At 40.2% G+C, this 12,878-nt stretch overlaps 1 protein-coding gene across 1 annotated transcript; it reads left to right on the forward strand.

Annotated features, from left to right (window-relative positions):
- The first annotated feature begins 1,213 nt into the window (after positions 1-1,213).
- Positions 1,214-10,316, forward strand: ap3m2 (adaptor related protein complex 3 subunit mu 2). The gene is made up of 9 exons (XM_069683773.1): positions 1,214-1,289; positions 2,913-3,205; positions 3,297-3,468; positions 4,633-4,770; positions 5,177-5,262; positions 5,615-5,748; positions 5,868-6,075; positions 6,225-6,369; positions 9,038-10,316. Exons 2-9 carry the CDS (start codon positions 2,933-2,935, stop codon positions 9,136-9,138), a joined length of 1,257 nt encoding a protein of 418 aa, XP_069539874.1. The 5' UTR covers positions 1,214-1,289; positions 2,913-2,932; the 3' UTR covers positions 9,139-10,316.
- The last annotated feature ends 2,562 nt before the right edge of the window (positions 10,317-12,878 follow it).

Raw genomic sequence — 12,878 nt, forward strand, 5'->3', positions numbered from 1 at the left:
ATGTTTTCAGACTTAACACTCGTCACCAAAACTTTTTCTGCATCCAGATGCTCTTTATGATGGTCACAGATGGATCAGGCTATGACCTGGAAATACTGCTCCTGATAGTTTACTATTATATTCTGATATATATTTTTCACCAAACATTTACCGAGAGAATTGAACTTGTTGACACTGAGGGTAAGTTTTCTCATAACCTTATTGTTTGCATTGGAGTGCAAACTTTGTCTTGAGGGTGTGGGCTGCATTTGGAAAGAAGGTGGAACAAATACAAAAACAACAGAACAAGAAATCGTATTCATTTTACAACTGGTGTTCATTCCTCCTTGGATTCTTAAAAGTTCTTAAAAGTTAAAAAGAGCTGTATTTTCGCTGTGACATGGTTAAAGGTTATGACGCTCCTAAGTAGTTACATGAAATATACTGAAAACAGTATGCAGGTTTTTGTAAAGGGGTTACTAGTTACGAGTTTTCTTGTCCCTATTTGCGATACCTTTCGTATTTATTTACTGGCGAGCAATTTGTTAGACATTTTAAAGAAACCAGTGTTGGTAAGTTAGTTGGTTGATTTGAAATATTATTATGGTATTATTTTCATAGAATAAGGAAATGATTATAATATAAGCGTTTATTTGTTGTCTAAATATTATGTAGTTATTTTAAGTGGCTGGCGAGAAAATGTTCTATGTATGTTATTTTGTTATGCATAAATAAGAATGGCTGCAGCAACACTATCCAATGGTATTATGTGCAATTTCCATGTTTCATTTTTCTATTTAAATAAATCATTGTTTGCTTGAATTCATAAAATTATATTTTCCATTTACCTAGCAAAATTGGAAGTCCTTTATTGTATTCTTCAGACTAATTGGGGACGCACTCTAAGCATTGCAGCATTAGTCTCAGTAAAGTTGAGCTATGCCCCTCCTTCTGTTTGTTTGAATGGAGAGAAACTCCACAAGATGAAATCTGATACTGGAAACAAAATGTCAGACCAGCTACATCTTGAAACCAATCAGCGGGTAGTGTTACTGGTGTTTACTGAAGTCCTGCCTCTTAGGTCCAATCACAGCTAAGTCACGAGTCACTAGCTTCCGTATTGTTGACCTATGACTCTATCGAAAAGGCGGGACTTGATAGCCTCCGCGTGTTCCGATTGGTTCGCTGTTCGGGTCTATCCTCCCTCGCATCAGGATCTGCTCCACCTAACGGGAAGCAACGACGGCAGCTTAATCTTTCATTGGGAAAAGGGGTGAAAGGCGAGACGAGAACATACAAATTTGTCTTGGGTAAGTCAACTGCAGTTCACGACCGGCTCGGATGGCGTATGGTTATTTTAAAGTCAGAAAGGCACCAGTTTAATGATGTATTTCCATCCTCTGTACCGGGTGACGGGGCTTTTCCTCTGTCATGAGACTGTGTGAGGTTGGAGGAGGGACTGCTGTAGCATCTTGTATGGAGACCAAGGCCTCCAACAGATATGCGATTACAGAAGATGGCTACATAGTTTACATTTAATCAAAGTAACAGCTATGTGTAGATACATTTTAATCAGCTTCCTGTAGCGCTTAGTTATGCCTGGCTCGAACTTGATAGCTTTGTCGCATATTTAATGAATATTCCGGTGTCATGTTTCCCAGCCAGCACAAGTCGACGTTAACCAAAGAAGACTTTAATGGCAATGTGGCAGTATCAAGTTTATCTCGTGTACCTACTGGCTTCTGCCTTTGGATATAGGTGTGTGCAAAAGTCCATTTAAAAAAAGCGGAAATTTAATATTACCTTTGAACTGACCCATTACACTTACCGTAGTGTATACGCTCAAACTATTCATTTATTTTTTGCTGTGTGCAAGTTTTTTTGAACGCCCTAGTATTACTAAAGATATAGAAATGTTAATTGTATATGAATTGTAATTGTTTTGTTATTTTTATACCTATGGATTTAATGGGCATGTTAGTGTTGATAAAGACTTAATTAAGGGCTAAAATGTAAAATAATAATAATAATAATAATAATAATAATAATAATGATGGTAATAATAAATAAATTAACAAGTGGTGTTATAACATAGTGTTTTGTTACATTGTATCTAGGGATGCACAATATTATCGACACGTTATCGGTATCGGCCGATATTGGCTATTGGCTTCGGATATCGGCCAACACGCCGATACCCGCCGATATAATTAGGCGATAAAATAATGGGCTTCTGCATACCTGATTAAATGCCCGACCTCGGCGCAATGTCCCCGGTGCGAAGAAGACCTGCGCGGCGCAGCATGATGATGTCACGTGTGTCTACCTGCAGCATGAGAGAGTTAGAAGCCAAAATGTCCGTGGTGTGGAAGTTTTTCAAAGTGTCCGAAATAGATAGAAAACTGCTGTTTGCAATGACTGCTCAGCTTCGGTGATGCGAGGAGGAGCCAAGGCAAAGTCTTTCAACACAACAAACTTGATTAACCATCTCAAGACCCGTCACCCCGACCGTTGTAACTAATGTGATAAGAGTATCACCATTATACTGTACGCTAATTCCAATACAGAAGAGAGTTGATGATCTCTGCAATTAGGTGTGCGGGAAAAAATATCGGTATCGGTAATCGGCTAAATGAGTTGTAAAATATCGGCATATCGGATATCGTCAAAAAAAACTATATCGTGCATCCCTAATTGTATCCACTTGGTAAATATATACGTATGAAATATGCAGACCCATCGGCATTATCCAGACTCCAGAGGAAGAAATGTTTTTTCAACAGTTTTTTAAAACATTTATCATTTCTATTTTTGATCCTAACACTTACAACATATATAAATTCACTCTTCAATGATTCAATAAGCTGCACAATGTTGTGTAAAGTGCAAACTGAATCTCTTCTCCTTTGAAATGCTGTGGTTTCTCTTTTCAGCCTCTCAGCCTCCAGCCAAAATGATCCATAGCCTGTTCCTAGTAAATGCCTCGGGGGACATTTTCCTGGAGAAGCACTGGAAGAGCGTGGTCAGCCGCTCCGTGTGTGACTACTTCTTTGAGGCTCAGGAGCGTGCAACTGAGCCGGAGAACGTCCCGCCAGTGATCCCCACACCACATCACTACCTTATCAGTGTGCTCCGGCATCGCATTTACTTTGTCGCAGTCATCCAGAGTGAGGTGCCCCCGCTGTTTGTCATCGAGTTTCTGCACAGAGTCGTCGACACATTCCAGGTTCTTGCCTTTCCTGTGTTTTTCAGTAGGCTTGTTAGTTTAGTTTTAATGACTAATGCTTCTGATATTAAATATGTTTCTTTATTCTCAGGATTATTTTGGAGTGTGTACAGAGGCTGCCATTAAAGACAATGTGGTAGTGGTCTACGAACTGCTGGAGGAGATGCTGGACAACGGCTTCCCGTTGGCCACAGAGTCAAACATCCTCAAAGAGCTCATTAAGCCTCCAACGATCCTCCGAACAATGGTCAACACCATCACAGGTACAGACATTTACCTGTTCACCACAGGCTGTAACATTCATGATCGTGATGTTTGATTTAATGTGTGGCAAAGTGTACGTGAGGGGAATCAGCTTTATTGGCCAGGTATGTACACATACACGGAATTTAACTCCGGTTTAGCTTTGCTCTCTTTGTACACTTAAATATTATATTATATAAGACAGTAGTGCAAATATGAGGAGTGCAACAATGCTGAAATATATAATATGATTTAGAAGAAATATGTAATTATGTAACAGATGGGTTAATTTACATGAGGTAGATAGTTTCCAGTATTTACAGGAAAACAAACAGTGTGCATAGATTCCTGCCAGATGACAGATGATATTTACATGACTAAAAAGTGTGTCCATACGATTAGATGAAGAATAAACAGTCTTATTTCCAGGTGACAGGGTTTATCCACACTGATTGTTCTGACGCTCTGTGACTGTTAAGCGTTCATCACAGTGGCGGCATGGTGATGACGGTCATGGTGATGTCACTTGGAGGGAAAAAAGTATTTGTAATCTATTAGCAACATGGACTGCTATTAATGTGCTGTGCTCTCTATGTACTTCAGAGGTATATATATAATAATAACATAACAAATCCATTGATACATTTTCATTTTGCATTAATAGACATAAAGCTGCGATCATAAAATGATGTTGTGAGGTCGAGTGAGATCACAAGGCACTGAGGTGACACTGCATAGCATCAATATCAGCCATCAGTTTGGATTATTTTAGCATCTATTGCAACAGCAGATTTCTTTTTCCAGTTGCAAATGGACTCTGTGTACATTATACACCAGTTAGTTCCAACCAAGTAATCTGATTGGACAAGAGACATTCCATGAGCGCTGATATAGAGTACAACAGCACTACGACTTCTAACTGTGTGAATCGCCTCAGCCAGGTTTTCTGAATATATATATATCTGAAGATCTGTAGTTTCTTATTACTCTTTACTATTTGCTGCTTGTAAGCTGTTGTATAAATGTAATATCAAACTTGAGGTGTTGTGTTATACTGAATACCAGCACACTGTCATTATCTGCGGCCTGGTGCCCATGACCAAATCACAGCAGTGCTGATATTCAGTACAACATCACTCCCTCTCGTGTGATATAGCTTAACCAGCTTCATGTCTGTATTACAGGCAGCACCAATGTTGGTGAACAGCTCCCCACAGGCCAGCTGTCAGTGGTGCCATGGCGACGCACAGGAGTCAAGTACACCAACAATGAAGCGTACTTTGACGTGGTGGAGGAGATCGATGCAATCATCGATAAATCAGGTATTTCATTCAACAGCCTGCTGGTCAAACACTTGCACACTGCAGCATTGCATCATTATTTAGCCACTCTGATTTCTGTCAAGCTTCTGCTGATAAGTTAAAGGAAAAATGTCTCTTACTATCAAACTTACTATAATGTTAAATACATTCTTGTATGGTGTGGAAGTTTAATGCACATTTTGATGTTATTTGATCTAATTAATTTGCATGTTTGCACTTCTGTTTGGGAGTAACACCACATTTGCATTTCCGTTAGCGTGTCAAGATTATGAACGATAAAAAATATTGAACGACAGCATAAGATATGAGCTACCAGCAGCTTCACTCTTCAGTTATTTGTGTCTCCTTTTTAAATGGTTTTTGCTGTCTGTCCATGTCTCACATAACCCCCGACCCTCATCCTCAGGCTCCACCATTACAGCAGAAATTCAGGGAGTTATTGACGCCTGTGTCAAGCTGACAGGCATGCCCGACCTCACTCTGTCATTTATGGTGAGTTTCCTCTTTTCCTTTTTTAACGCCCTAACTCTCTTTATGTATTTAGTGGAGCCCCACTATCAGACTCACATAGAGCATTTGTAAATGGATACGAGGTTGCAAGTCAAATTCAAAGAGTAAAATATGTTTCACTATGTTCCTGCAACTTCTCACTGACCTGCAGACTCGACCGATCCACTGATTTACTTACTGTCAAGTTGTAATATTCCCTATGAGCTCATTTAGGCCAAAAGGATCTGAAAGAGTTTGAAGTAGCAGTAGGGGTAAAGTTGTTTGTATAACTTCAAATATACAGGGCCATTGCTCCATAGCATCCTATCCCACTGCCTCTCTCTCTCTCTCCCAGAATCCTCGGCTGCTGGATGATGTCAGCTTCCACCCGTGTGTTCGGTTCAAGCGCTGGGAAGCGGAGCGGATCCTCTCCTTCATCCCCCCTGATGGAAACTTCCGGTTGCTCTCCTACCACGTCAGCTCTCAGAAGTCAGTGTTGTTGTCATTGATGTCACTTAAGCAAAGAACAAAAGAGCCATAAAACATTTGTATAAATGTTTGCTATGACTCTGAACTCTTTGTTCGTTGGCCTGCTTCTTCTTCTTCAGCCTGGTGGCGATCCCTGTGTACGTCAAACACAACATCACCTTCCGGGAGGGGAGCTCCCAGGGACGCTTTGACTTGACCCTGGGACCCAAACAGACCATGGGCAAAGCCGTGGAGTCGGTGCTAGTCAGCAGCCAGCTGCCCCGGGGCGTCCTCAACGCCAACCTCAACCCCTCCCAGGGAACGTACACCTTTGACCCAGTCACAAAGGTATGGAGAAATTTGAACGCCTAAAAGAGGGAGGAAGGGACGCAGGTCCCAAATCTTCCCTTCTCAAAGAAACCATTATTTGCTTTGGTGTGACCTGTTATTTTTAGGTGATCTCACATTGCTATCTCAATGTTGTGCGTTTTGGCTAGATGTTGTCGTGGGATGTTGGAAAGATCAACCCACAGAAGCTTCCTAGTCTGAAAGGCACGATGAGTCTGCAGGCCGGAGCCTCCAAACCCGACGAGAACCCCACCATCAACATCCAGTTCAAGATCCAACAGATGGCCATCTCAGGTACACGCACACACACACACACACACACACACACACACACACACATATACTCTTACCACTATCACAACTATCCTTACACATTTATGATTGCTCCTTCATGGTATTCCTTCATTTATTGTAGGAATAGTTCTAGAGGATGAAAATTGTCTGTGAAATAAAACCTGTTTTATATTACTACTAAAGACTCACAAATAACCAGACTGATGTAACTAACAAATACAATTACCACGTTGTATTTCAAAGAGGTTAATTTGAACTCAACCCCCACACACGAGTGCAGCTTTGATCACACTCCCTGCTCAGCTGACCATCACCTGACTGTGACTGATCTCTGAGCACAGTCACACAACGGCCACTAGATGGTGCCAAATGCAATAAAAACAGCTCCTCACATGACATCAGGAAGTGCTCTATTAGCTGATCATTAGATACTCTCCGATTTAATTGTTTATTAAAGCAGCATTACTATTTGATTTAAACATAATCTTTAGCTGTGGAGTTCTGGGCTTGGTTAACAGACATATAATAAAGTTATAGTCAAAGCAAAACTTCCTAAAATCTTAATTTCACATATGACTTGCATCATTTATTGCCATGAGTATATAGTTTTTCTGTGTTCTTCAAAGTCTATAATATAAACTAATCTGGCGTCTCTCTACAACATCTGCGCATTTGAATGCAAGCTGTCCTCAGAAGTGAACATTTTTCTACTTTAACCGTTACTTTCTATGTAAGTTTACTTTTGATAACGATGTAAAGGACACCTGGAGAACCTTTGGACTTCTCAGCTGCTCTAACAGTCGTGACAAACATTAACTTTGGTGAAAAAAAAAGAGAGACTGAGGACTAAGATATTCTTTAGAAGTGGATCAAGAATATTCCAAATATTATATTATTATTACTGATCGGGTATTATTATCAGTCATTTAGGCCCTCTCTGAGTGACCAGTAGATGCATTTTGTTGTCGCCAGGTGATTAATGAAATGAGCTCGTATATAACGTTCTTCTGCTAGTTAGCATAATCAAGAGCTGCTTATAATCATTACAGACCAGCTGTATTAGAAATAATAAAGAAAATACTTGCTGAATGAATATAAAACATATTTGCCAACCCAACTAGTCTGTGATGATTAAATGCAGCTGTTAACGATTAATCTAACTAGCTAGTGGAATAACTTTATATCACACAGCACTTCATCACGTATGTGGCGGATGGTCAAGTTTTTTCTCTGTTTTCTACGTGATGTAATCAGGCTGTTGTTGTAACCGATGTCTAATATGTAAAATCTAAATATGATCACCTGATTAAAGTACCTTCATCAGTAACTGGAGGCAGCTGTCTAACAACCTCAGGACCCACCACCTCCTTAATAGCAATTTGTGACCGAGATATCGTTCCACTCAAATGTGTTTGATAAAAAATGGTGCAGTTTGGACCTGAGACAGAACGAAGCATCTCAGTATGTCATCATCACAAAACACGACAGTTTAATGGTCAGCCAAAATGACCAGCAAGGGTGCACTAAGATAATTAATTCAATTTCAAGTGTTTTTTCAGCAGAAATGAACTAAAAAGTGCTTCATAAATGCAGCAACTGTCTGGCTCATCAACTTTCAAGAATGTAAATGTAACTGTTACGCAATCAGTGGATACATGGAGTGTGAATAAGCTACATTTCTACTGCACACAGGTCATACGAAACTCATGTCCTTCAAAATAAAAGCTCAGCAAATATCCGCGACCTACTGAAATCTGCTGCGCGACCCACTTTTGGATCCCGACTCACTAGTTGAGAACCACTGAACTATGCAGCTGTCAGAGTCAGCAGCAGACACTGAGTTGCCATTGCAGTAATGGCGGCTACACAAGATGGCGCTACACACAAATTGGTTGCCGGATTAGTCAATAAAAAATCACTGGTGTAAACAGCCCCGCTTGTGCTCCTCATGTACCAGCATCACATTTGAGTCACAGTCCAGTACTCTCTAAAAACCTTATCTGGTGATCTTATAAAACAACAGTTGCTGCTGTTCTGAAGGTATTTCAAGAATCTGCAAAAACTCGTTTTTATCTGGATGAAAATAATATTCCATCCTTGACAAATGAGTCAAACATGGTTGATAAATGCAGGTATTGTTGGCCCGGTCTTAAGAAATGACTCAAGCCTGATGTCTGCTTGTGCACTGAAACATCTCAGATCCTACGCAGTATTCTACGTAAGGGACCTACAGCTTGTTACAAGCATTGATACTTGTGTGTCTGTGTCACTCAGAAATTACACGGCAAAATGCTGGTTGGTGTTGAGGTTTCTATGCAACTGCTTTTTCAGGCTTCCTCATGCCTTGTAAGAAATGGTGACTCAACTGGTGAGATTGTGTCATAGGTGGAGTTTTACTAAAATTACTGCAAGTATCCGCACATGATGCCTGCTGTTACCGAGACTGGCAGTCCCCCTTTAATGCTGTAAGCTAGCTACAAACTAGTTTCAAGCACAGTGTTTGCCACAGTGTTGGTGCAAAACTACCAAGCAGACCTACCACTGCTGTAGGGCCGTCATCGACCTGTAGTTACATTTCTGTTAACGTGCACATATAAATCAGCAATGTTTGTGTCTTAAATCAATCAATCAAGTAATATTAAGAAATGTTCTTTTTGTCCTCTCACAGGGCTGAAGGTGAACCGGCTGGACATGTACGGTGAGAAGTATAAACCTTTCAAAGGCATCAAGTACATGACAAAGGCTGGCAAGTTCCAGGTGCGGACATAAAGACTGCTGATCTGTGCCCGCCGGACCAAACCACCATGAGACTGAGGGGTGATGTGATGGGGGGAAAGGGGAGTTGGTACATTCCCTGTGTATATGCATTTCAGGATTTACCTACAAAATATTGGGGGCTCCTTGTAGCAGTTAAGAACGGACCATTGCACATAAAAATCTGTGAAGTAAAAGCATCAAATGTTCAGTGAACTGGTTAGAGCTTTGAAGCAAGTGTAATGAAACATTTCAGTCTGTGTCGTTGCTGAAGCCGGGCCAAACAAAACCGATACCAATATACATGTATTTCTCCTTATGTGTACCTTTTTCACTGATCATTTAAATCCCGAGACCCAAACCCAGCTGTTACATGAGAAGTTCTCAAAGTTTGTGTCAATCAAGGCTCCATCAAGCGATGGATTTCGTGTCTGACACTTATCTGTCCTCCACCTTTCCACACAGTATTCATTCTTCGCGGACAGAGATAGTGCCCCAATAACTTCCCTAATAATAGATCATGATAGCGTGAGCTGTAAGAACTGTCAGCGTTTTCAAAATAAGTAAAAACACAAGTTATTTGATCAGGTGGATATGCTCCAACAGCAGAGTTATTAGCTTTAAATCAGTGAGACAGTTCAGCTTTTATTGTTTAACAACAACTTAAATTAAAGTAAACATTAGCAGTATCTATTTCCCCGAAAAAAATATGCTCCTTGATTAAAAACACATGGTCATACGTTGCCTTTTTCTGATTGTCCCCCCCATGAAAACGTCTTGCTCTCCTGTCTAGTTTTTAAGCCTTTTCTAGCACTCGGCTTGTTTCTGTTTGCTTTTCTGTTTGTTCTGTTTTTGTATTCTTTTTCCCGTCTTTGCGATGTTTTGATGATGTCGTCTGAAGCACTGGAGTCGGCACGCTGACATATGAGAATGTGACACTGGAACCGTCCTCAATCATGCACTTTCAGATCTGCTGGTACTAACATTTCCTTTTGATGCTGGAGAGAAGGGTGTGGAGATGCTGAATCTGTTTGAGGTATTTATTACCATGAAGATTTCCGGGAGAATGTCAGGTTTATTTCTCTTATAATATTATTTATTAAACAAAACAAATGATTAATTTGCTAAAGTTATGTCTTGTGTACAATGTTTCCCATTCCTGCAAACGTTTATTAAATTCTTTAAAGCTTTAACTCTACAGAAGTTTTGTATTTAATGATATTATGACCAAACAGTATGAACATCATTATTTTATGTTCTCAACATCAGAACAGATTTTACATCCTGTCAATTTGTTGCTTAACACGGTGTTTCAAATAACACATACATGTTTCCTCTGCATCGTAATCCTTACAGTGAGAGAAACGTGTATAATGGGCATCCTAACATCTGTTTAACAGCTCAAAATAAAACCAACATGGCCGGGTTCCTCAGACGAAATGTTGCAGGTTTGCATTGTGTGTGTTTGTTAAACAGCCTCCAATGGAGTCTTATAATGGTGTAAAAATAAAGATTTGATGTGTTGTAACCGAGTGCTAACACTGATTATTGAATGTGAGTTATACTTGCAAGTAAAACATGTAGCCAGACATGGTTAATCTGGAAATTATTCTTTTAATTTTCAATTTTTAAACACATTTGGCGTTAGCGTTAGCATGGACGATTATCATGACCTTGGGCCCTGAGCACATACTCGCCACGTTTGGTCACACGGTAACATGTGGCATTAGCATCCAGGTCCCCAGGACGCAGCGCTGTAGCACCGGCCCCCTGCTAAAAGTATCACAATCCCCTTCCACTTGTTGTTTGTTGGAAAATGTAGGAATGGAGGGTGTTTTTATGAACCAAAGCCGCATCTTCAGCATCTCTTTATTTAGTTTGCATTTTGCCGACCTGCTGGGCATACGAGCCTCCGTTTTCAAAATGTTCTTTTGACCGCCAAATATAAAGGTAGCAAACCTTGCAACCTGTGTAATTACATCTGAGGAATCTAATCAACCATTTAACAGCTTAATTCAAACAACATTGTCAAATAACATTCAAAACAAAAGTAAAGAAAGATATTCCTTCTTAAGGCCAAAGGCGCCCACTGGCTCAGGGCCCTGGACATGTGCCCACTTTGCCCATGCGGTAATCCGTCTATGAGCATTAGCCTTCATAGCGTTTTAATGTGTATTTCTTTAATGTTTTAAGGCTCACAAGTTAATGTTGTGATACTATGAATATGTTGTATTGCTTTTTGTATGTGCAGTGATGAAGTGATGTCAAAGATCATTAAACATATTTGCACTGGGCTGCAAACCCACAGTCAGATACACTTGTGGTCGAGGGATCGGAGGAGTTGAATTCAGCGCAGCATTTAGAAAGTGTTTGTTTTGTGCAGTCATAACTGTGGGAAGGGTGCAACCACAGGGATTGTTTCTATTTTGTTCTGACTCTTTGACTTTAACAATAAATTACGGTGGGTGCAGTTCTCAACGGACCCTGCGTCCAATGATATAATGCTTATCAGTACTTTTAAGGACAGAGCGAAGAAATCCCTCATGACTCTGTGATGCTTTATTTTGAGAATGCTTTTCACATCATCTTCATTTTAAGAATTAATAAAATAATGTATTTAAGGTATAAAGTTACATGTTTTTTATTAATTAAATGAGCATGTCCACGAGGGGATTCGAACCAATGAATTATATAAACATGATCCGTTTCCATCTTTTTGATCACCACAGTCCTATATAACTAACTTTCTGCAGCTGAGGATGGTTTGTATCATGAGACTGGCCCTTGCTTGTGATAAAAGGCAGCTGGGGAACCTGCTGACCAGACTAGGCCACTATTTGTCCAGGAGGCATGCAGGGCTTCAGTCCAGGTCCTGATCCTCATTCCCCTCATGATGTCACAGCTTCTGGTGTAAACCCACTCATGACATCGCATGAACCTGATTATTTTACCCACTCTTCGACATCCAAGCTACCGTTATAGCTTCCATTAAAGGGCAGTTTTACACTCTATGATCTTAACACTAACACATTTACCTCAGCATCACAGGGGCCAGTTTTAACCCTCACAGCCCCCATTGTGTGACGTCAACCCACCCCTCTTGCTCCAGCTGGCAGGACTCCACTCCATAATTTACTGATGACTTTAACCCTTCCTAAAGATGCAACCTCTCTCTCTCTCTCTCTCTCTCTCTCGATTTCACCTCCGGCATCACTGACCAGACAGCAGCTTCAAGTCAGAGTTATGTCATCAGTCTTTAACTTTTTCCCTCCCTCTCCCTTTTTGCGCCTGAGTATTGTTTTACGTGGAAAAGTTTTTAGAGGCGTATTTTAAGTTATCATGCTCTTTTATTATTCGGTATTTGTACTTTTGTAAGACTTTATCGAGTTTCTTTTCATTTTGCAAACGCTTTTTAAAGACTGGAAGCGGAATATCGAGGCATTTAAAGAACCATTCATCGCGGGAGGTATGTTGGCCCTTAACTGTGAATATTGCGATATTTTCGTACAAACCAATTTTGACTTTACTTTTTGTCGGTAAAGTCATTTTAATGTGTTTGCATGACCGTGAGTAACACAAATTTACGAGCAGCATTTAAACCTATCTATAATTGATATAGTTATAGGCAGACGGCTGGAAGTTGTGAAAAGTTGTGGTGTTTATGGATGATATTATTTATGCTTTTACCTAAATTATAATACCTTTATTCGAGGCCTTTTGACGTATAGGATAATCAACCACAGCAGGAAGGCCAT

The sequence above is a fragment of the Semicossyphus pulcher genome, unplaced genomic scaffold (assembly GCF_022749685.1).
Source record: "Semicossyphus pulcher isolate SPU_LCO1_2020_fin unplaced genomic scaffold, fSemPul1.0.p SCAF_6, whole genome shotgun sequence".
NCBI classification, from domain to species: domain Eukaryota; kingdom Metazoa; phylum Chordata; class Actinopteri; order Labriformes; family Labridae; genus Semicossyphus; species Semicossyphus pulcher.